Source organism: Corythoichthys intestinalis, chromosome 11 (assembly GCF_030265065.1).
Source record: "Corythoichthys intestinalis isolate RoL2023-P3 chromosome 11, ASM3026506v1, whole genome shotgun sequence".
NCBI lineage: Eukaryota > Metazoa > Chordata > Actinopteri > Syngnathiformes > Syngnathidae > Corythoichthys > Corythoichthys intestinalis.
In genome coordinates, this window is record NC_080405.1 from 21,364,150 (window position 1) to 21,390,467 (window position 26,318).

The window sequence follows — 26,318 nt, forward strand, 5'->3', positions numbered from 1 at the left end:
GAGTGCATTGCCAGTTGTCGCCTGCCATGTAGGCGTTCATCGGCCGGCATAAGTGCCTGCCGGCTGTCCCAGGGTGGCTCGCGTAACACTTGGCCTGCTCTCTTGCCACTGCCTGGATCAGAGAGGCCCACTGCTATCATCCAGGCACTGGCAGCAGCGCAGCGAGGCTTAGAGCGACAAATTGGTCCGAGGGAGTGAGTGAAGAGAGCAGGCCAAGAAATATACTTTGAAGAGAGAAATGCATTCCGGCTTCTGACAAATTGTTGCCACATTATATGGTCAAGTGTACAAGTTTGTCTCCTGTCGTGTGGTTTGGCCCGATCCCAAAGACAATTAAATGAGGCGAGGATGTTTCATCAAGACAAAGCCAAATTATTTATTTTAGAACATCACCCAGAAATATTAATGGATTAGAGACCTTCAGCTTGTAATATTTTTTTCTTGTGGCCTTAATATGGTGGGTTGCAAAAAAGAAAAAAACAAAAACAAAACACAACTATATTTGATCGGTTTTCATCTTAAAGAGGGAATTGACTTTCTAATTGCTTGTGTAAAAATAGTCAGGTTTTTGAAATGCCTGCTTACTCATTAAATGTGAAATTTTTAAAAACGATTAAACATTTTGTTACATATCCACTTTTAACAATTTGCCAGCAATGAAAATGTGAGACACTACTAAATTACATAATAATACAATATGGTTATGGTGTTATACTTAATGCAAAGTTGTTCCATCCAGGAACTGCAAGATTGGTTGGGTGAAGATTAAACATTTTCAAGCAATTGCTTGAGTACACTTGATCACAAGCAATGCCAAAAGGTAACCAGTTTAATGCGGTTTTCAGATTCTAATAGCCAGTACATATTAACCATTTTTGGTACAATTGTTGACATCGTAGCAGGAAGATATTTGTGTTTTTTGTTATATTTTTTGCTTTCTATGTCTTATGCAAAGATTTACTCACTCATTTACGCTGTAATTCAGCAGTTTGCAGATGAAGTGAAACTTTGACGAGTTAAAAGAAAAATAATCTTGCTGTATGATGAAAACATCTCCATGACACTCGGGAGAAATTCTAATTTTAAATAAAAAAATGCATCATTTCTATCAGTTGTCCCTCCTGAGTACGACATATTATTATAGGTGATTCATTTATTTATTTGTTTATTCTAAAAGTACTCTTTTTCTAGATGTTTTATATAAAAGAAATCATTAGGCATCATAGAATTAAAGTGCCAACAAAAGCATTAAAAGAAAGTCCTAAATAGCATTATTATGTGAATTACAATCATATTTTGAGACAATTCGACTATATATAACAATTTGGCAAAACGCAGATGACGAGAAGTTAGTTTTTTAATCTGCCATTTAGCCACGCCTACCATTATAGGGTTTTAGCGTTCCCAACAGGAGGATGACTTCGGCAGGGTAACGGTTCCGATTTAGAAGTCAGCCCATTGAGGGGGAATTATTCAGAACGAGGAAAATGTGACGAAGAGAGCCGCAAAATTTAATTGTTTCAGTCTCTCTACGGCAATATTTTTACAGGATATTCTTTCCACAATTGCAAAATAAATGGCGTCATGACAAATATCAGTCTTGTGCTAAATGGAATGTGAAATATTAAAAGATGCATTTATTCAGTACGACATGGCAAAATTACTCCATAATGTTTAAAACTGTCCACTTTTTGCACCTCCCAAACTATATTTTGTGCCACTGAAGTTAGTCCGGCTTTTGCCATTTCCCTGCACCGGCTTCGGAGAGCGTAAACAAACCAGGAGGCGTGACAGCTAGCCGACATGCTAACCTGAGCCGAGTGATGTTTCAAAGTCTCTTTCTCGGCTTTCGTAGCGAAAAATCACATAAAACTACCCAGGAGTATTTCACACGGCGGTGGAGTTGTCCATTGTCTTCACTGATCGGCAACAAGCCCGGTGGCGGCAGCTGAACAAACCAGCCGACGCCACAGGCGCACGCAGCTGCCACATGGTCAACACAAATATGATATGGCGTTAAATAATGCTTTATTACACGGTGAAGACATAAACAGGGAGAGAGCGGCGTGCAGTTGTTGTGCAGCTAACATGGCAGGATGTGTCTGAGGAGAACTTTTCTACATGTCTGTCCATGATCAAACGTAAGTAAATAGTCCTTTATTTGAAGAAAGTTTGTTGTGTTTACTTTGTAGTTGCTGTATTCGCAGCCATTTTTAAAACAAAGTTGCAACTTATGATGGACTTGACAATTTGACAGAACACTGGGCACACAAAGAGGGCAATAAGCCGAGTGTAGCGCTCTCCTGGCGGGCTCGCGAAGGACCGAGGGGGGTGTGCGGCCAAGTGGCCTTCTCAGTGGACAATCAGCCACAAAATGCAAGCCACATCCGCATTAAAATGTGTGCCATGATCCCAGTATTTGACATAATACAAAATACGATGTTTACTCACTTCCTCATAAGTCCAATGGTCCCACAGTAGTAGGGCTTGTTTTGGCCAATATAGGCGGTGAATAGGAACCTTTTGAAACCCAAAAAAGGCTCACACGCCTCTCCCTGGTGCAGCAATAATTTTCTGCAGCACATTTGGCTGGCGTGACGTGAAAAATAAACGGATTAATTAGTAAAATAAGCTGAATCCGCAGTCCATCTCCATGCTATAAAGCAATGCTGTATTGTGTGAGATGCGGACCCGGGTGACGTCATATTTGCATTTGTCCTAAACCCAAGACTGGAGCCGGATGTTACTCATTTTCATGGCGCGGGATTAATAAATTTTATATATAAAGCGATTGCTTCCACACACATCCAAGCGGTCCATTTCATTCAGGAGCATAAAACACCGTGTGAAATACGAAATAAACATGCTTTTTGGTGTCATCCGCACTTTAAGGCTCTAAATATTAAAAGCAAAACCATAATTTAGTGGTACCTCCACGTACGAATGCGCCGACATACAGTAGGATCCTTTTGACTTCCGACCTAAAAATTTGAGTCATATACCAACATACTCAAAATTCAACGATTTATGACAGCATCACAATTTAATTTTTTCCCCGCAAGACGGACGCGTTGTTTTGTGAGAGAAATCAACATTGGTCTCAAGAAGGTTAGTGCAGATGGTGAAAAAAAATGAAATTAAGAAGGAAATGATAGAAAAATATGAGCCTGGTGAACTGGCTAGACAACACTGGCTAACCCTAACCCCCAGTGGTTCCTCCTCCTCTGCCTACACACAAACTCACTCGCGTTGTCTCCTCAGCCCTCTATTCTAAGTTATAGTGACAATAAAAACACTTTTTTAAAAATGTTATTAAAAAATCCTTATTTATTGCAAATGTATTTGATTTACAAGTGTCTAATTTAATGTATTTGTTAAATTAAACAGAACTACTTCCACATTAACTCACCGTCTCCTCCTACCCCCATTTGCCAATCTCTATAAATTAAGGATTTTTTTAAGTTTACATCTTATTATCATAATTCCAATTTGTATTTAGAAATTTGTTTTGCTATGTGCAATTACTATTTTTGTTATTGTACCTGCAGTATTTATTAAGGATTTAGCATAGGTTATTTTGGGCTGTGGAATGAATTAAACAAATTATAATGTATTCTTCTGGGAAAATCCTGCTTGACATACGACCATTTGGATTTACAAACCAGGTCCTTGAGCGAATTAAATTCGTATGTAGAGGTACCACGGTAAAGTGCTTAAACCGCAATGATCTACACATTTCGCAAATAAATTATATCTAAATCATTTAGCTATCAAAGAACAGCTACCTAGATATAAAGTAGAGCGAGTAATTGAACATTTACATTAAAATGGATGCAATAGTCATTATTTGTGTACTTGTACACAATATATAGATATGGGTGTTGAAGGTCAAAAATAAAATCACACCTCATCTAGAGTCTATCACTGCAAAAAAACAGGAGAATAAAGGAAACAACCCTGTGATAAATTCCCTAGACTGGAAAATGTACATTATTATTGTGTCCTCTGTAAATCCCAAGTCTCACAAACAATCTCTTCTTATAATAAATTGTAACAGCTGCTTGAAAAGAAAACAATATTAAACTTCCTTGACATATTTCAGATTATGAAGCCATGTGGTATGGAATCCTGTTTTTAGTAATCCACTGCAATTTTGCTCTTGTCAAAACAATCTAATGCAGCAAAAGCTCTTAAGAATTCAAGTAAAAAGGGGGGAAAAACAGAAACAGCTAAATCTCCAGTTCTCTCTGACTGGTGATCCTGTGGCTAATGTGAATTGTACTGCTATAGAAGAAATTGACATCAGTTTCTATGTAATCTAGAAACATGCTCTTTAAACATCAAGAAATGCTGTTGTCTAACCAAGCGCCTAATGATTTTAAGAGATTGAATTGTCAATTACCAATTACTGCAGGTTAATAAATTACATCTCACAAATATGCCTACAGGCATCAGATAAATTTTACTCGACAATGTTTTGTTGACAAGTAATTTCAGAGCTGCATACATGACATCTCCCATTTTGGATTAAAACAAAATGAAATTTACACTTACTCCTTCAGTTTTTATCCATGTACAATAACGGCATAATCTGTATGTGTTCAAATTATATTTAAAAGTTACTCTGCAACCCAACAGCCTTGTAAGTTGTAATTGCATTGTTTTGCCAAAGGGTTGTTGGCGTGTCAGTCAAAGGCAAGCTCCCATGTGACTCCCAAACTCTCTTTCACGTAAATTACATCCTCTTTCATTGCCAAAGCAATCATGACATAGCAGCGGTTTAGCACAAGGTCTATGTACAAGCTCTACCAGAAGCACACTCGCAAGATACCGGATGTTACCCTCACAAATCCCTTTTCTCAACAAACTCAGAAGCATTACCAGCTGGTTTCACTAAAATTTGGTTTGAAGTGGTGAAGAATTCTACTTTTGTTATCAAATTGCTTTGCAAATGAGGCCCACCCTGGCAACGTTTCAAAGTGCCTGTGCTATACGCGCTGCTTCCCTGAGGCACTGGTTTTCTGAACCTCCGTCGTCGTGTATGCATATGCCTGGTGTTGCACTCCACTCACACAAAATATAAACATGCCAGGCAGGGAGGAAGATAGAAGGCAGTCAACTTATGTCTTGTCAGCCTGTCTGTATGTCGTCCATATGTTCTTTTAGCTTGACTGACATGCTCTATCAATAACATGTCAGGTCGACTGAAATGAAGGTGTGTAGGTTTTTACCCATTTAAATGATATTCAATCATTTTTTATGGGCTTTTTCTGCCTTTTAAGCAGGCATTATGATGATCCAAAGTTCCAGTGCCATTCACATTGAAATTTTGTGCTGCTTGAAGCCACATCAAAATAACAGTTTTGTCTCATTTTGGTCCTGGCGATGACATTAATTGGAGGTGATAGTGCACGGAGGATAAAGCAGCGTGTTTTTTCAATGATAGTTTGTGCCACGGATCCACTGGCTCACTATTATAGGATTTTAGTCCTGGCATCATGGAAAAGGCATATCTTTGCAGTACAAGTGTTGCGCATATTGCGTGTCCCTTTGATTGCATGTCCAAGGCAAGCAGCTAAATAATAATGCAGGGATTGAAACCCTGCAAAATAGCCCCAGGCTCAGAGTTTTCTAATGAACTGCAGCAGGGTGCCATGGGGGATGGGAGAAGGAGTTTAGTCAGAAAATCAGTTGGCGGTGGGGTTGGAGGGGGGGTTCAGGCATTAAACAGTATATACATATATATATTTCAAAAGCAAACATTCTACATTATATTTTTTGCAATACCGAAATAGAGAGACAGTCTCCAGACAATTAAAACAAGTGCCAACATGAATATAATAATGTTTTATGTCGCGAAGCGAACAAAAACACATTATACAATGTATTTGCTTTTTTTCTACATATAATTTGCTTTGCACTTGTATGGATATACCTCTTATATGTAATGTACTATAAGTCTGATCTCGTTCATCTTTATAATGCATACATTTTTACCCACTGTATTCAGCGCTGTCAAGAGCTTCTCTCATCAAGGATTTAGTACTGTGTACTGTGGAAAAAAAAAAACACGTACTTGATCAAGGGCATTTCATAATCCTTAAACTGCATTGCTCTTTTAAACCTAGGGAGACTGCATTTTATTAGGAAGGGAAGATTGTGTAGCTTGTGAGATAGTATGCAGTACCTGTAGTGCTATTGCAAATGACAAAAAGTAGACTGGAATATTTTAGGAATGACAACCTTGTGTAAGGCTTTCCTCATGTTTAGATGCTGGAGGAAGTTGAGTTGATGGCGCTAAAATACAAGTATGCCTCAAGTCCCTGTCCATTCAGCATTGAATAGATTTCGTTTATATTTTTGAGGAAGTCATTGGGGAGCTTGACATGTTGAATTCATATACTGTACATTAGATCGTTACTGATGATGTAGTGTAATTCCTCTGTGTTCTCTGTAGGCAGTGTGTGCTCTGTTCCCTTCCAGTGACAGTGTGAATGTTAAGGCAAATTGTTGTCTGTTGCTATACTATATTTGCTCTGTGACTGACCAGCAACAATTTCACTAGTTTGCAAAGCCAGCCTGACTTGTCACAAACTTAGATATATGGCAAGTCAGTCTTGTCTTTGGTGGTTTGGGCTGGATTTCAACGTCGATAGAATAGAATAGAATAGAATAGAATAGAATAGAATAGAATAGAATAGAATAGAATAGAATAGAATAGAATAGAATAGAATAGTGATGATGATGGAAGTGGGGCTAACAAGCACAGCATGAATCTGAAAGAACCAATAACAGAAGCATGGTTATGATGTAAACGCAATGCAACTCGCGCTGTGGGGTTGTAGTCAATTTGTAGTTTCTAAAAAATCATGGTGATGCGACAACTGCTGTTTTTGTGGGATAAATGTTAGAGTAGATCATGTATTGTTATGTGCGGTACTTGTTTTTGAACAAGAACAAAAGCTAAAATGTACTTTCGAAAGATTTGCAGAGTTAGGTCTGCTTTTGAGTTGGTCTTACAGCAAGTTGGAGTGCAGGTGCAAAGTTTGCTTAAGGGTTCGCTCGCGCTTTGAACCTGATTTTACTGGAAGCTGAAAAAAAGTACCATCGAGTCCACTACAGCAGCCTCCTCTTCAAATTTACGTGAAAAATACACGAACACACAACACCTTCCAAAACTCCCAGGAATGTTAAAAAGATTTGCTGTCTCCCTCTTCATGACACATTGCAAAGTCCCACCTCACATGCTGTGATTTGTCAGTCCAGATTGGACCGGAATGAAAATCCAATTGAAACCACAGAAGACCAGACTGACTTGCCATGTATATCGTACATTGCAAAAGTCAGGATGTTTTGGCAGGCAACAGTACTAGTTCCCTGTGTAGTCTGCCTCTTATGTGATGTCAGCTGGGACAGGTTTCATCACACAGCAATTCTGAACAGGGGAAGTGATGTTGAAAATTAACCGTATGATAGAGCAAATGGGAGGGAAATTGATTAATTCAAACAAATTCCATGACGTCTGACAAATTTCCTCACTGCCATTCCGAATTAAAAAAAAAAAAAAAAAAAAAAAAAAAAAAAAACATGAAAATACAACTCTAACTAGGCAAAAAAAAAAGAAAATAAATACCAATATGTGTTGTAGAATAATCAGACATTTTCAACAGCATGCTATGTTTATAAAATTTCTTCAACAGGTGTAAAACTTCAAATCAAATCAAATCAAATCAAATGTATTTGCATAGCCCTCTACAAAAACCCAAAAGGTCCTCAAATTTCTTTACAACAACGAAAAAAAAAATAGTATAAGGATATTTTACGCTGAGATACACCTGTCACAACAAAAACATTACAAAGATGAAAATAAACTACAGTAATTTCCCGAATATATGGCGCACCCGTGTATAATGTGCACCCCAAATTTACTTGTAAAATCTAGGGAAAATTATTGTACCCGTTTATAACGCGCACCCTAATTTTAGCACCAATAAATAGAGGGATACAAGAAAACAGAGCTCGTATACAGATACAGAAATGTCATTTTACTGACTCGTGAAACACAGCACAAGCATAGCACATTGGTAGTTCAAACCATTACCATAAACTAACAATATTTACGGTAATAATATGATTTGTCAACTTCTCCAACTTACCAGAATCTAAGAGAAAACAAAACAGATGTGACTTTTCTTTTAAAGGCTGCTGTATAACTTGCTCGTTTCATTATGATGAATAAATGTTTCTTCCATGGATTGATATGGTAAAATGAAAGTGAGAATGTAAGTCAGAAATCCGAGAGAGCTCATCGCTGTCGACACAACAGTAACAACAGGAACTATTGTTATTTGGGTTTGAGTTTCCCGAGGGACAGATATAGTTGACGGACACAGACCGGAAGTCTGTGTTGTTACGTTTGTTATGGTCCGGGTTGCGGAGCTGCAACAAACGTTGACTCAAATGAGTTCTAGACTCTAAATTTTGTGCTTTATGAAGAGTGAAAAAAGCAGAATTTAACACAGACGAAATCATTCGGCCGATCAGAGTGAAGCAAACAAAAATGGTGACGTACCGTAATGGTCGGCAACGGATCGCCGCATAGGTATCTTCAACACAACGTGGCTGTGTCAATAAAAAAAAAAAATAATAATCGGTTTATATATATATATATGTATATGTATATAAATATATATATTTCTGTCTCCATCCATGTACCCGTTTATAATGCGCACCATGATTTTACAAGTTGATTTTTGAGGAAAAAAAGTGCCCGTTGTATTCGGGAAATTACGGTACATTTCACCAATGTGTGTTAGAATACCACACATAGGCAATAGATTATCAGCACTTGGTTTAAGGTTCGATTAGCCTCCTTGGTATTTGTAAAATGAATTAGTTATAATAAACACAAAGCTCAATTTCATTTGTAAATAATTCATTTTCTGCAGTATTTGCCTTGACAGATTAAATTGGCTGTTGAAGATGGAATACCCACTCTTTTGTTTACTTTCAATCTTGATTTATTGTTCTTTTCTTTTTTATTTTATTAAATAAATGTCATGAAGCACTCTAATGTTAGTTAATACAAGTATAAAAAAATAATTGCTGGTGTCCAACATTTAGTTGCTAATAAATTTTCTCCTTGTTCAGTGTGAGAAGATGTGTACGAATGTATACGTAAGGTTAGGCATGTTTAGTTTAATGGGTGTACATTTAACCGCCAGATCAGAGAATATATTTTATCCAACTAAATAAATATTTAACTGTCATTCTTGAAATATTTATTTTTTCTTCACGGATCCCTATGCAGTTATAATGTGTAATTTATTTTTCAGCCACTTGAGTAAATACAGGTCATGCCCTAAGCGTTGTTAAACAACAAAGCCTCACTCAAAAGCTAGAAGATCTTCAAAAAGTTACACACTAGTAATGACGGTGTTGCTACTGCACTACCCTCTTAATTGTAAAGATGGAAGCTAAATATACATAGGTAATATACTGTATTTAATTTGGATTGAAATCCTCAAAAATGCATATCAACTTTGGCTAATTTAATGAGCAGCCATAATTGCATCACATTGTTTTCCTTATTACAAGCTATGGTTTCTTATCAATTGCTTTTTTTTTTTAAGGTATGTTTCCAACAAATTGCTGTTCTGTGTTCTTACTCTGTGGTCACGTTGCCATTTTAGCAGTTCATTAAAAGGTGACAAGGCTAATGAGATGGAAAGTCTTTGTTCTCTGCAAGGTTGACTTCTTTTGTGCCCATGTAATGTTCATGTTGGCTGGCAAAGAGCTTTAATGGAGCTGGAACATTAGGATCATAGTGTTTTGTACGCAGGTGGGTGGTCCAGGTGATAGTGACACTGTGAACAGTCATTTGGCTTACAGCAATAGATTTTGCTCTTCCAACATGATAAGTAATATGCTATGTTGTTTATAAAGGAAATGGTTTGGAATCAAGGTCATTGGTGGAAAGTGCTTTGGTGAGATGGATGTTTGTGTGTTTGTGTTTATTTGTGTGCACTCAAACATACATAGGAACCATTTCTCGCATCTATCCCCAAAGAAAATAACTCATGTTAATTTGTCACATCAATTAGATGGTATCATGGTTACATGGCCTACTCAATCTGCAGGGAAAATTTTGTCGACTAAATTCATTGTCCCAGCTAGGCCCATTTATTCATTTATATTTCATGAGTGTGGTGTTTATGCTGCAGTGGAAGCCTGGCTTTTTTTTTTAGTCCTCACTTGGTTTAGGCAGCCAGTGGGGTGTTTTCCTTCTGTACAATTAAATATAGATGTTAAGAGTCTAAAGTTGACTGTCACATCTGTCCTGGTGATACCGTACTGGGCACCATTAAATGTGCCCCAGCTGCCTGCTTGGATATGAGGGCATAATTGAAAGCACCTGCTTTGAAAACAACAGGGTCTTCCCAGGACACTGCTCACAGCTCCTTGGTGGGCTAAGCCTGCACTTCCCTACTGGCCTCTTCTCATACATTTGTGCAGTTTATCCCACACTAAGGTCAGCTCAAGATACTCCACTGTTTCCATTTTTTTCACCAATGGAACTCTGAGTATGCAAATAATTGGGATCTTTGCATAATCACAAGCAGTGGGACCATCTGTTGTTGGCTTGTTGACATACCTCGTGTCTGCTTGTTATCAGTGTTTTCTTGTATGTAGGTTATGTATTTGGGCATTAACAATGTGATAATCATTTAACCTTAAAGAAGCATTTGCAAAAAAAAAAAATGTTCATATGTTTTCGTGAATTCTTTAACAAAGAAGGATTTTTAACAAATGTGGAGGGAGGGAAATAAGGGTTTATACTAGAAAGCTAAACAAAACCATCATCCCTATTCAAGTAATATCTGATAGAAATGGACATAATATAGACTTAAAATGACCCTCAACACAAGCTGCATGTCTTGGATTAGTGGTAAACTGGCACGCATTTGTTTATTCTGTTGCTTTAAACCCACGACAATATTTCCCAATGTACAGATCGAAAATAAGCTGCTATTTCTATCATTGAGGATTTACAGGGAAATGACCTCCAATGAAACAAGCCCATGATAATGTGTTTTTCTTGCAGAATGGGATCCAGACACCAGAGAGGTCTTTTAACTCACCACCTATTTGTCCTCATAAGGTAAGACCCGTGATGCTTTCAGCTATTGGATTTATGGAAATAGCAATAACTCTCAATTTAAAAACAATATTTGGTGGGTGTATATAAATCTAATTCTCAACCTTCTTGGGTGGTACCGGTGTCATTATCAGGCACGGGTCATCTACCAGAGGCCTGGAAGTTTGATGATTTTGCACAGTCTCTTGGCTGCTCCTTGAACTGTGCTACTCTTGACTAAGGCTTCAGATGTTGTCAGTGGGATCACTTGGAGCCACTATCCCAATTTGGCAATCACTGCCCCAAATGCCATTAACAAAATAAATAAACAAAATATACATACATTTGCTACAGTGGGGAGAATACACTGCCAATGGGAAAACCCATTGGCAGTGTATCAAATACTTGTTCTCCCCACTGTATATACTGTATAAAGTATATTATATCAGTGGCAGATGCTGGTATTTCAATGAGGGGAAGCTCAAAGTGTGTCTGCCTGTAAGTGCTTTGTGATGGTGGCGTGGCTCAGGGGCACCCGCTGATTGTGAGGGAAAGAAACTAGCATGACAAAAATCAGTCTACAAACACAAGCAGCTATAAAATAAAAAAAATACACCAGAAATAGAAGCACAGTTTTTCACTTGTCGTTTTTAACAAAAAACTGTTGCTAAGATGAATAGGAAAGTCTCCAGTTCAAATCAGAAAAAACGGAATGAAAATTGATAATTCTTCCCGCGGATGCCAAACAATAAGATAACTGATTGGCTCATTTTGCTGTCATTCAAAAACGAATTCAACCTCAGACAAATCATTGAATCATCATGCATAGAAGCAGAGCATCCGGGCCAGTCAAACCCCGCCTACTGCCCATAGACCTCCAGAAACGCACCGTGTCCGATGGGTGGGACAAAACCGGCCTTTAGCCAGTGACTCAGCTTGTTTCGCAGTAGTGGAACAATGCACTGTGGAGCTCTGGAGATGCACAGCGTCCACACTGTTTAAAGGACTGGTAAGCTGCGCGAATGAACGAAAAATATCGTAACCAGTGATTAGAAAAAAGCTGATTCTGAACAAAGTTGACAGCGTTGTAGCGCATATTTCCTCAATGACGCACACACAATAGTATGCATTTGATCACTTTTTTTAGGCGAAGCTGAGCTTCCCTTACAGTCTAAGAGCAATTGACTTTGTACTGTATATGTACGGTAGTACTGTATATACAAAAGTAGATCTAATGTGTCTAATATCTTCAGCACAATATAATTTTGCTAGGTTTACTTGGTGTTTTAGGCCTCTCAAAGGATCATTTATTGATTATATGGACAAACTGAATTTTTTTTTTTGTCTTTTTTTTTTTAAATAATGTTTTCAATGTTTGAGGTTTTTAGTACCCCCCTATTTTTTCTCCGATTTTATATTGAAATACAATTAATCACAATTTCCTAAAAAAAAATATATATATATATATTTGATTCATTCACCTATTAAAATCTTTTCGAATTAGAGAATAGCTTTATATCGCTATGAGATTAATTATAATGCCTTAAATCTCAAAATTAAACAAACCTGCATTCAAAATATGAGCTTCCCAGAAGATGAAATGAATCTTTGAAAAAAAAATCTTTCAATGTGCAAAATGGAAGAAAGTCACAAACTTTGAGTGTGTGGTTACACAAACCTGGTAAATTACATAGAATTACAATTTTACACACAATACAAATATTAACTTTTAAAGGCTGCAACTGTCAGGGTTTTTTACATGACGGATAAGACTTGCTTATAAGAAAACCATTTTTTGACCTTGACAGCCAACAGCTAGAGTATATCATACTCATTTAAGTTGAGAAGGTCCCAAACAATTTTCTAATTTATTGTGGTTCAAGTTTGATTGGCTATATCAAGTTCTGGATATTTATTCAGTGTTAATTATCCCAATTCATGCAGAGCCAGAGTCATCACCATACACTAATGACGTCAAGTCTTTGGAGCCAACTTTCCATTTCTGCTTCTCAGCCATTGCCCAACGCGATAATGTGTTATGCAGTGAAATTCACACAATCTCAGTTCACTTAGCAGCAAATGTGTCATAATTGACTGTGTGTCCATTTTTCGGGTGGATGAGTGACATTGGTGGCACAGCAAGGACCGTACGACCTCAATAAAAAAAAAGCTCAATGGAGAGAACCTGTCTGGCAGCCTGTCATCAACTGGTCTAAGCTGTTTACTCTTCTGTATAGCTAATGTAGAGCTTGCTGCCGAGAAATGACATTGGCAAGTGCAGAAGGTGGAAGGACAGTAAATACAAATAAAATACAACACACTTCCTTCATTTTTGCCACGATGAAATGACAAGAAAAGGCTATCAAGTTGTGATTAGAAGGCAAGCTCTTCACACAGGGATGGAGCAAGTCCTCAGTATGTTATTAGGCACTTCAGGCAATAATACAAGTACCCCAGACATTCATTTTACTCTGTAGCATCATGTCATGATGACATTCTAGGGTTGTTGTTCCTCTTACTTCTCTCGATTGTGTTTCTATACATTCATTTTCTCACGTAATGGGGGAAGAGTGAGTTTGTGGATGTGGTTTTTGCATTTTAGCTGTAAGCAGCAGAACATAATCTTCCCCTCGTCAGCTCCCATTAGTCTTCGTGATCTGCACCGACCCAAAATGTGCCGCCATTGCAACGGGCCAGCTGGGGTAATTTAGTACGTCAGTCATCTTGGGAGGCTGTTAAGTGAGCGAGCAAATGGTTGAATATGATTCATATGAAAAAGAATATTCACATTTATAATGGTTTCTCTGAGTGGAATATCCTCTGTATTTTTGCACGTCTTCCCCTCCTCTGTATTATGTCCAGCCCCTCCGCCCTCTCCTCAAGATAGTGTAATGACGAGAGGGCTTTTAAACGTGCTGGTCTGTGATTATATTAAGAGAGTGGGGGAAGGAGAGGGGAGGAAGATCTGGTGTATATAATTGCTTCTTGACACATTGGCCAAATTCTGCAGTGCCAGGATCTGAGAAAAGATGATTAACGGCTGTCCGAGTGGGTGGGCACAGTGGGTCATTCGGGTCCTTTGGTTTCCATAGTGATTTTAGTAGTCTAAAGGCCATATACTGCATAGGGAAAATCCCAAGGCCCACACATGGTTAAACTACAATTATACTCAACATTGAATGCATTGTCTTCCCACTGCAAACTCTCTCATTCACTTCCCGAGCAACTTGCTCCCTTCATTTTTTTTGACTCTCCACTCCTGTTATTTTTATTTTCTCTGCTAGTTTTCTTAAATGGTCTCCTCGAGTTGGCAAGAAGATTAAGAGTGAAAATCTTGGAATCTGTGAATAATTGATGAGTGGGCTCACCTCAGAGCATCATTACAGTATCGTAGTCTGGGTAAGGGGTGAAGCTAAGATCATAATTCTGACACCAGGCTTCAGGCGGTAGAAAATTGTGTCAGTTTTTCACAAGGCTGCAGCATGAAGAAGTGTTTCTCATTAAACTGCAAGTAGTCCACAATAATGAGAGCATACATAGCCCCCCCCCCCCCCCCTGCATATTAACAGTAGTGTCACACTCATGTCATGCTGGGAACTTCTAAAATATAAAGCAAATAGGATTTCTGGAAGTAGTAAATGATGTTTTTTTTTTCATGGTACCATGTGTAGCTAATTATTGTGTTTGTGCTATGCATGCACACGTGAGTGCATCCAGTATAAGCATGCATCTTCTGTATCTACCATAATAATGCAGTTACTGTATGTGACAGATGGGAAGGGCAAGTGATGGGGGTGGGGTTCAAGCACTAAGGATGGAAAGGCGCCTGGCTCCTACTCATTTTGTGCCAGTTTCGAAATATTGAAGACAAATTACAGATGTGAATCAAGATGTCCTGTCACCAATGTGTTTGCTCCACAAACAAACTCCTCCGCTTTTCAACAATGGGAAAGTTGAGTAATGAACTTGGTGCACCCCCCAAAGGTAGCGCGCAGCATGTAAACACGCTAGTAATAGATACAAAAAGCAGCGTGAAACAGCATTTTAAAGTCAAGAAAGGGCCACTATAAAAGCAAACCTTAAAAATGATTCATTCTGTTTAATAAAGGAAAATCCCCGTGGCATCCAAAGATGGTCATCAGACAGCAATTAAGCTTATATTAAAGGCATCATGCTGCACATGTATGGTTAGTGAGGCACATGTTGTATTCTTGCATACACATACAATACATGGACGAGTGGCGACTGCTGTTAAAAGGGGGGTGGGGGGGCGTACATGCAGGTAGCAATATACAGAATTCAAAGTACCGGCAAAAAAAAAAAATCATAAACACAAATTTTGATTTGAGTTTCTTCTTCAGGCTGCACATTTTTTACTTTTTAAATTATTTTCAAATGCATATTAGACACTTCACAAATAAGTCTCCTTTCCTTTGAGGACATGGACAGGGCATTCAGCCTGTAATGAGTTATAGTCATGCCCATTTACACGGTGACGCTCCAACCGAAACAACAGAAAACAACCCGTTACAGGTTTTCATGCAAACGCTCTCTGTTTGTACAACACCTTTAAGCATGAAAATAATGTAGTAATCATGACATGAAGTAGGGAGCACTCCAGAGCCGATACAAACTCTTCCTTGAAAATAAGACTGCTAAATAGACAAAATTCTCTAGACAATCAAAAATTTTCTCCGCTCGTCATATTTATAAAATTGTCTAACCGGTTGTCGTCAGCTTTCAAAAGTGGACATTTCACTTGCAAATCAACCACTTTTTGAAGTTAAAAAAAAAAAAAAAAAAAATGGAGACAGAATTCAGCAAGTGCAACTGCGGAGGAAATAGAAGCTCAAGCATGCACATGAGAACTCCTGGGAGATGAGTATTACCCCAAGTCACACCACGTCCAAGCAGAGTGGCCAAGCGAGCATCGAGTGCTGGCCACCAAGCAGCTGAGCTGGGTAAGACGGGTGGACGTGCCTGCCAATGTCACGGCAGTATTGTGTCTCCAATGTGTCATAATAAAAAGGTATTTTGAATGATCACAATGAAAGTATTGTGTCTCCAAAAAGTTGCAGGTCACACAATCAAAACTGCTATAGTGCGTTTCCGCCTTCGAGGATTGAGTACTTTTGCATGTATTTAATGTAGCTCCACTGACATGTAGTTGAAAACATGACAGAAAAAGGAAAAAACAAGACCAAATGTTGCAGGATGCAGGGATGAGCCGTCATTAATGGCAACTGCTCATGCCCAAAATGATGAGCGGCATGTGATGATATAATCGGAGCAAGAGCTGCATTTTTAATTTACATAGGAGCAGAGCAAGCCCTGCAACCGAATCATTCCACTTTGGAGCCCGGAATCAAAAGCTTGCGTTTTTCCTTCCCATTTTCACTGCGCGAATGCAAGGCCAATTCGCAACACAGTTGTTACGGTTTAGTGTCTCAGCGTCACCGTGCAAACGGGCCCGCAGTGTTTCTAAAAAAAAAATGTCAAGTTGAGAAGCACCTTTCCACTTGAGCTTTGGTCATAAGTGTAGTGATGAGGACCTTAAGAATGTTTTCGAAAACTCTTCAAAATTGTTGTCTGTGAACAACTGGAACAGTTCCACTGCACTAAAACAGACTCTGAACTGGATGAGACTGAGCTCTGTCTTGAGTTTGCATCCATTCAGTATAGGGTAGGCCTTAGAGGTGCTTTGCAATGCACTTCAGGAAATGCTCCATGATCTTCCTTAAACATGTCCCCTTGCAACAAGGGCCCACAGACAAGATGGGTAGTGAAGGTGAAGTGCTCCCTGATGTGTCCCAACATGGTGTTGCAGACAGACAGGGGGAAGAAAACTTCTCGGGTCCTCTACCAGAGGCCAGTATCATAACTGTTCCTGTCTCTTGGGAACTGAGGCTTCAGATGTCATTCCTGGGATGTGCTGGAGACACTCTCCCAGTTCAGGTGATACTGCACCGAGTGCTCCCACTACCATATGAACCACGATTGCCTTTACCTTCCACATTTGCTTGAACTGCTCTTTTAGCCCTTGGTGCTTCTCCAGCTTCCATATTCCTTCTTCCTGATGTTGGCATCAATTGTAATTGCCACATCTATTACCGTGAGTCTCTTCATACATATACTGTATGGTGTTAGTATCAATTTTCATGAAAATAGAATATTTGTGTGAATATTAAAATTCCAAAATGCCAATACAATAATTTGCTAGATAATGTGTATAAGACAAAAAACGTGCACTTTGTGGGCCAAATTGCTTTGTTGTCGTTGCCTGGTTCAGTTGAAACCAAACGGACTCTACACCCTTGGTAATAAGCTTGTGACTGGCAGCTAGAGTTGCAGACGTTTGACCCCCGTTGGCCTGTTTACAGCTCAAAGGTTGTGGGGTCATGTTTTCTTTTTTTTTTTTGTCCTCCTATTGATGTTTTACAAGCTGAAACAATCATCCTAGCTGAAGTGTGAAAATGTCAAGGACTGAATTGGAACAGGGTGGAAATGGTAACCATCCACTCTTGTTACCAATGGCAGTTTCTTTTACTTGGTTAGCTCACACTTGAATTTATGTTTTTTTTTATTACCTCGATGGATATGTAAACTGCAAGTGTCCTCTTTAGCATTAAATGCGCTGATGACCCTGCAATGGTTACAAGTCCAACAATCTCCAACTGTCAATAATAGTTGATGGATCCCATTTTTAAATTATTTACAAAACACACAATAAAAGCAAATAAAATGTATAGTGACCGTAATAATTGGGAAGACATCTTTAAAGCACAATTTACACCAGGGCCGTTTAATTCAGGTTGAGTAGACTAACTAAATGATTCTCCTTTTTCACATACGTATAATATAGCTCATATAATGGATGGATCAATGGTCAATGGTATTCATGTAACTATTTTGGTTGTTTGGCTACAGAGGTTGTGAAAACTACCTCCGTAAAAAAATTTGCATTATATGAACAATCCAGCCAAGCATTGTTTGTGTAAATACAGAATTTTCCATGCATGCCATGACAAAGTGAAAGTGTATTACCTTATTCTGTGGCAAGTTAAGTGAGACACATAATTGATTATCTGTCACCAATATTGTGCATTCAGCATTTTCACTTATCATTTTAGTATTATTTTATTTTTGTAGGTTGTTGTCGTCATCTGCAATTGACAAATGACTACAACCCTACAAGACAGATGTAATCCCTCTTACCCCGCAAGTTTTAATAGCCTAAAAAATTCAGGAGGAATTGATGGATGAATATTTAATATGTGCTTCTATCACCGCCAATTTACCATGCTCATATATCTTAAAATGGACCATACCCCCACATGGAACTGATCAATGGTATTTCATTACAAATCAAATTCTTCTTTTAGAATGATGAAAATAATCTCCATGGTGACACAAACAAATTGGATATTGTGGCAGGTTTATAAGAAAAGAGCAACACGTAGCTTGTAACAAAATCATTTGCTTCTTACGGAAAGCACAACATATCCTATAACATGCCATTAGAATTCACTCAGTATGGGTTTCAGCTTAGCGTTTAGTTTCCCAGATCTGCTTTGTATTTCCTCCCTCTTTCCTGTTCGTGCTCTCCTTGCACATGCCACACAATATCTCCCCTCTATATCTACCTAAACCAATCAGGGATTTGAAGACCTCCCTTCCAATCAATTACCACACAAATCAGTGCACAGGCCTTTTGATGGAGAATCATTTGTCAAATCAGCCCAGATGGCTGGGGGCATGTACCCCAGTGCCACAGACCATATCCACATGGAAATCTCTGCTAAGAATGGGCTCTCCTGACACTCCCAACCTATTAATGGGTAGTCATTGTGCACTCCGGATTTACAGTCCAACCACGCTGGTATCCTAAATTGAAAATGTATTCGCATTTTAGTCTGACTATAACACATTACCTGTGGATAGGACTTTTTGAAGGTTTGAAAATATATAAAACATTAACAGAACATAAAGCAAATGTTGTTATCAAAATTACAATATGAAGTAATTATGGTGCAGTTTTATTTATTCATTATTTTTATCGGAAATGACATCTAATTTGAAATAAAGGAAACAGCACATATAAAATCTCTCTGCAGCGTTCCATGAAACATATAATTCTCATAGAATTATATAGGATAACTGATCACCATTTCAATGTTTTAGCAACTTTGGATAGACTGGGGTATTATCACATACTCTCAAAATTTTGGAAATAAAAATTACAATAAATAAGACCACACAATAAACAAATATAAACGAACAAAAGGGCAGCTAAGTGTTTGGTTTACCTTAACAGGAAAGTTACAAATCTCCAGAATTAGTTTCAAAATGCAGAACAAACAACAAAACATGTTTAAAGGTGTTGCAGCACAATTAAAAAGTTTTACCCTAAATTTCCTCTTCCCACTTAAGACAAGTAATTCCCTTGGTAAAGTTGCTACCATGCAACGGTTTGCCATTAAAGGAAAACTTTAGGTTAGAGTCTCATGGTTAATGACTCTAACAAAGCAAGCAACAGTTCATTAGTTTGCATGGTGGTCCAGCCTAAGCTAAATTTTTAAAGAAATATACCTCCAAAGTTTTGCAGTTAACATAAATCGAGCCCTCTCTAGATCTTCGCTGTCAATACACATTAACTAGAATGGCAGTCAGCAGAGCACAGACCTCCACCAAAGACGAACAATCCTAATTTGTATCAGCACCAAATTGTACACCTCCATAGCAACAGCCTTTGCCTATTCCATTAAGATTCCAGCAGCATCCACTTGGAAATGAACCATATTTTAATGAGTCCTTCCTTAGTTCGAGCTTCATCCCTTAAAAATATTTGATGGAAAATGTTAGAGTTTTAGTGTTCATTTGTAAACAAACAAACTTTGGAAGCGAATGCTTCTCAAGTTTAAAAAAAAAAATGGAAACGGACAAGTAAGAATGGTAAATGGTGTTATACTTATTGATTCACAAAAATAAATTCTAATCACAATTTACTTAAGAGTCACAGTTAAAGTGTAAGTTATTGAAGAGATCCTTTTAATTAATTCATTCATGAAGTGTTATTCAAATGGTTCGTGTCTCAGTGATGAATCCTGGCCTCTATCTTTTTCTGTGAAATAGTGTGTAAGGAACGCCACTCCTCAATTCTTAATGCAAAAATTGCCATCATACATACATTCAAATTCTGTACTGCTTATCCCCACAAGGGTTTTATATACAGCATATATGTATGTACTGTATGTAGATAGATAGATAGATAGATAGATAGATAGATAGATAGATAGATAGATAGATAGATAGATAGATAGATAGATAGATAGATAGATAGATAGATAGATAGATAGATAGATAGATAGATAGATAGATAGATAGATAGATAGATAGATAGATAGATAGATAGATAGATAGATAGATAGATAGATAGATAGATAGATAGATAGATAGATAGATAGATAGATAGATGTATATGTATATATGTATGTATATAAACAGACAATACTGAAAAAGCAGTTTCTGCTCTTGCACTCCTCTTTAAAAGAAACTGCTGTATTTTAAGCCAAAACAACTGTTGTGTTTGATAGAACAATATGTCTATATGCTGCCATAGCAGATTCATGGCGCATTAAGCCCCCAAACTATTTTTAATTTGTCCGTTTTACGCTGGAAACACCCGTTTACAGACGTTGCACAACCGCTTTTGTTTCAACCAAGCCATTAAACGATGGTAATAAATTATATTTCTTATTCAAAATGTCAGTCATTTTTAGCCTAGAATCGTTAACTGATGTCTAATATTTTGTTTAAAAAAAAAAGTACCATCGCAGGCACTCCGGTGAGATGCCGATATCACACCCCCGTACCGGTGCCCTATTTTCGGCTTGACTCCAGCAGAGTCCGATGGCTGGATGGAGCCCTGGTGGCCATTATTCTTGCTTCATACTTTTATGCCATTGGTGTAGTCACCTGCCACTCAAACATGACGGAAGTAGTGTTGAAGTTGAATCTTTGTGTCAAAATGATTCAATCGAAAAAAAGTGCCTTCAAAACTTATTCCACTTCAAAAAATTTTTTTTTTGCTTTTCAAAAAAAGTGACACTTCAATAAAAAAAATATATATTTCAAATTTAAAAAAATCCCCCCCCCAAAAAAAATTTGCAAATCATTTTTTACTTTGATTAAAAATAGTTTTTTTGATTAAAGCAACTTTTATTGCGATTGAATGATTTAGACACAAATGTCCTACCCATAATATGGCTCAAACACAAAAAGGATTGCTTCAATCAAAGAAAACCGTTTCAATGAAAAATGAAGTGTTCAAATGCAAATATCTGAGTCTCAAAAATGTTTTCACATTCAAACCTTTTTTTCTATGATTGAATTTTTAAAAATTTTTGATTGAAGTGATTTTTCCTTTTGAAAATATATATATTTTTGTTTGAAACTACTTATTTTTTTGATTGAATGATAAAGTCCTAGCCAAAATGTGGTCCAAATGCAAAATTACATTACTTTAATCAAAAATGTTGTTTCAATAAAAAAAAAAAAGTGACTTAAATGAAAAAAAAAATTCAATCAAAGAAAAATAGTTTTCAAATACATTTTTTTTTACTTTCAAATTTATTTTTGCATTCAAATACATTTTTTTTTTTATTAAAGTGACTTTTTCTTCGATTGAAAATATATATTTTGATTGAAGCAAATTTTTATTTGACTGAAGCAACTTTTTTTTTTTAATAAATAATAAAGACACAAATCTACCTCCATATGTTCCCCGCCTGTCATTGGCTTTTCAAAGTGGACTTTTCATCATAAAATCGGTTCAAAGAAGCCTTAGAAATTCAATGTGTACAGTGTTGTGGGGATGCACGAGCTGGGCGAGGAGAGGGGAACTCCTGGGAGGTGACGGAGGCCACGCCAGATCAGAGTAGCGCGGTGAAGCAAGCATCAAGCGCTAGCCACTTTGGCTGAGCATACCAAGTGGACGTGCCTGTCGACGGCAGTTGCGACCCTCCAAAAAGTTTCGTGGAGAATAATAGTGTTTCCACCTTTATTGTTGTATTTTTTGCATGTATTCAAATTACGATATGTAGTTTATGTTGAAAAATATAAAACAAGCGGTTAGGGTTTAGAGTTACGGTTAGGTTAGTGTCGTTGAAACCAGGGGGCGCAGAAGGCTAGTAACGTGGAAGGCGAGTATTGCGAGCCACAGCTGGACCCTTCTCACACTGTGTGGTGATGGCATTGCAGCAACAGAGTTCGCTGCAGTTTCTGTTTACACGATATGGAACGTGCACCGCTATCGAATCGTTCCACTTTGGAGCCTGTAATTGAAAACTTATGCCTTTGCTCTATGGATTCACCATCGCTGTAAAAACGTGAGGCCAATCACAACACAATTGTTGTGGAGTGCTATTGCAGCGTCTCTGTGTAAACTGCCCCTAATAAAAGATCTGCTGGTTAGATTCCATCAAATAAAGATCTATTTACAGCAATATTCTAGCAGTAATCATCCACAGGATCCTATACAAACTGCTGTGAAGTGAAAAAAAAAACAAATGTATTACAACACATTAGAGGTGTAAATCAAGCATCATTTCGAATCTGTCTCTGTTGCTGTGGAATGCTATAAAAAGGATGAAATGAGACATCAAAGCGGCTCCTGTGAGTCCGTCTCCTGTTAGAACCATACCATCTTCCGCTTGCTCCGAGGTCGGGTCACGGGGACAGCAGCTTTAGCAGGGAAGCCCAGACTTCCCTATCCCCAGCCACTTCAACCAGCTCCTCCAGTTCCCAGGCCAGCCAAGAGACATAGTCTCTCCAGCGTGTCCTGAGTCGTCCCCGAGGCCTCCCGCAGGTGGGCCATGCCTGGAACACCTCGCCAGGGAGGCGTCTAGGAGGCATCCGAACCAGATGCCCGAGCCACCTCAGCTGGCTCCTCTCAACATGGAGGAGTATTGGCTCGACACCGAGTCCCTCCCGGATGACCGAGTTTCTCACCCTATCTCTGAGGGAGAGCCCGGACACCCTGTGGAGAAAACTCGTTTCGGCCGCTTGTATCCGGGATCTTGTTCTTTCGGTCACGTCCCACAGCTCGTGACCATAGGTGAGGGTAGGAACGTAGATCGACTAGTAAATCGAGAGCTTCGCCTTTCGGCTCAGCTCCTTCTTCACCACCAAACATGGTGGTGGCAGCATCATGGTTTGGGCCTGCTTTTCTTCAGCAGGGACAGGGAAGATGGTTAAAATTGACGGGAAGATGGATGCAGCCAAATACAGGAACATTCTGGAAGAAAACCTGTTGGTATCTGCACAAGACCTGAGACTGGGACGGAGATTTTTCTTCCGACAGGACAATGATCCAAAACATAAAGCCAAATCTACAATGGAATGGTTCAAAAATAAACGTATCCAGGTGTTAGAATGGCCAAGTCAAAGTCCAGACCTGAATCCAATCGAGAATCTGTGGAAAGAGCTGAAGACTGCTGTTCACAAACACTCTCCATCCAACCTCACTGAGCTCGAGCTGTTTTGCAAGGAAGAATGGGCAAGAATGTCAGTCTCTCGATGTGCATAACTGATAGAAACATACCCCAAGCGACTTGCAGCTGTAATTGGAGCAAAAGGTGGCGCTACAAAGTATTAACGCAAGGGGGCCGAATAATATTGCACGCCCCACTTTTCAGTTTTTTATTTGTTAAAAAAGTTTAAATTATCCAATAAGTTTTGTTCCACTTCACGATTGTGTCCCACTTGTTGTTGATTCTTGACAAAAAATTAAAATTTTATATCTTTATGTTTGAAGCCTGAAATGTGGCGAAAGGTTGCAAGGTTCAAGGGGGCCGAATACTTTTGCAAGGCACTGTACTTGTATAGTGTTATATACTTTGTACATAGTGTGGTTTCAGTTCCCACTCAGGTAGGTGAGTGTGAATGGTTGCCTTGAGATTTCATGGTGTAGTCTGCCTTTTGAGTAATGTCAGTTGGGTAGGCTCGAGCAACAAGTGAACTTGACTGGGATAAGAAGTGTTATGGATGGATGGATGGATGGATGGATGGATGGATGGATGGATGGATGGATGGATGGATGGATGGATGGATGGATGGATGGATGGATGGATGGATGGATGGATGGATGGATGGATGGATGGATGGATGGATGGATGGATGGATGGATGGATGGATGGATGGATGGATGGATGGATGGATGGATGGATAATCGCAACATTTTTTGGGCAAATATTATTGACACGGTTGTGAAAAGACAACATCTCCCTTAGCTCTCATTATTTATACTCTCCACAGTGTTTTATTTTTCATTTATAACTGTCTCTACTATTACAACATTTTAACTATACTATTTTAACATACTTTTTATGTTTGTTTTATCATCATTAGTTTTCAATGCTGAAAGTGCAACTTTTTCGGCCCAACATGGAGCCAGTCAGCATCTCAAAGGATAACAAAACTGCTGTTGTTTGTTTACATTCAAACTTCAGTTTCTGCCACCAACACGAATGATGAGAGTGAGATTACAATTCTAGCATCCCGTCGCTCACATACAGTACATATGATCATGCCTAAAATTATAGTTGATCCTGGGGGCCGACTATACATACCTGTTTAGGGGAGACTTCAATATTGATCTTCTTTCTCTTCAACAAACAACATAAAAATAATAATGTTGGCTTTGCAGGTGGTGTCAAAAAATTAAAAATGCTAAATGCCAATGTGAAGAATTTCAATTATTATTCATTATGGTTGTATTTTTTAAGTGCTCAGTAGATAAAGTTGAGTTGAAATTTTTTTTCTTCTATGACACAAATCCCCTGATATTAAATGTGTTTTAATCTACAACAATAGGGAAAAAGGAAATGCCACACAAATAAAGCTAATGGAAGTAAGAGAAATTTACCACCTCAAATTTGTTACCTATTGCATGTGTAACTTCACTTGGTGGGAACATGCTGCATTGGCTGAGAAAGCTTTTTCACCTCACATTTTTCACACTGGCCAGTCTTTGGAGATGTAACCCATAGTGGGAGAATTTGACTCTGCATGCTAAAAAGGCATACATATTGAAGAAAAAACAACATATTAGCAACTGATGACCTTATTATGCTCACTGTGCACGATGTAGTTGCAATTTTGCCTTTATTTTTCATCACTACTGCCCGCCATTAGAGTGAGGGGAGGAATATCAATGTGATAAAAAGGTCCTCAGACTAAAATGTGAAGGAGCCCCCCTGTCATGTGGGACACATCCCCACTGTTTTGAGTGGGCCTATATGAATGTGTTTTACTACTCATGGATATTCAGCGGAAGAGTGCTGGGCACATCTTGCTGTAATAAGCATTTACTGATGCAGAGTAGCACCATGCACTCCGAGAACATATGTTAATGCACTTGGCTATGCCCAGGAAAACAGCAAGACTTTTAAAACACACAGTCTTGGCCTCCTGCAGCACACATTTGCCAACAATAAAGATTCTAATATGATTTGTGCTCAGATGGTGGAAATTAGTCAAGTTATTATAAGTCATTTTCAGTGGTGAACCACTCGAATGAGGGTTTAGACTTTTCTGCTTTTCCTAGAAATATTCAATGGTGTTTTTTTGCAAAATAATATTTGAGGAAGATCTGCACAGAGCAAATGGGGATACTGTGAGATTTTTTTTTCTGTGTTTGATCTATTTTTTACCAGCGCTGTCACCACACGCATGAGGTGGGTTTTCTGTTCTTTCTCTGTAGCTGTACTGTATGTAGGGCGGGCTGAATATGTATTGGGTCAAAGGCTTTCAATGCCTTATGTCACATACATTTTTTAAAATTGCACAATTTATGCTCTTTGTTCTGGATTGCTTTCACAACTACTGAATGTCTTGTGTCATTTACGTTGTTTTGATTGACAAAAGTTTAGATTGTAGAATTTCTGGATGACTGTGTAATTTGAACTTTTGACCTCCAATATTTCTGGGTCTATGCTCTGTTTCACATACTATTCCAAATTTAATTCATCTTACATTCTAGCTCTTGGCTCAGGCCATTCTGTGTAAAGTTTGCATGTTTCCTGTTGTTGTTAGTTGACGCGATAAACCGATTCGATTCGAACCGTGGGAGATTTTTACGTATTGATAGCAGGCTCCTCAACTGGTAATCCTGAGATTCATC

At 38.4% G+C, this 26,318-nt stretch overlaps 1 protein-coding gene across 1 annotated transcript in view; it reads left to right on the forward strand.

The window, feature by feature from the left end:
• pcdh11 (protocadherin 11) overlaps nucleotides 1-26,318 on the forward strand; it is a 215,852-nt gene that overhangs the window by 77,589 nt on the left and 111,945 nt on the right. Inside the window, exon 4 of the mRNA XM_057850790.1 lies at nucleotides 11,105-11,161. Within this exon, the coding sequence (XP_057706773.1) occupies nucleotides 11,105-11,161 (57 nt within the window). The remainder of the gene's footprint in view (nucleotides 1-11,104; nucleotides 11,162-26,318) is intronic.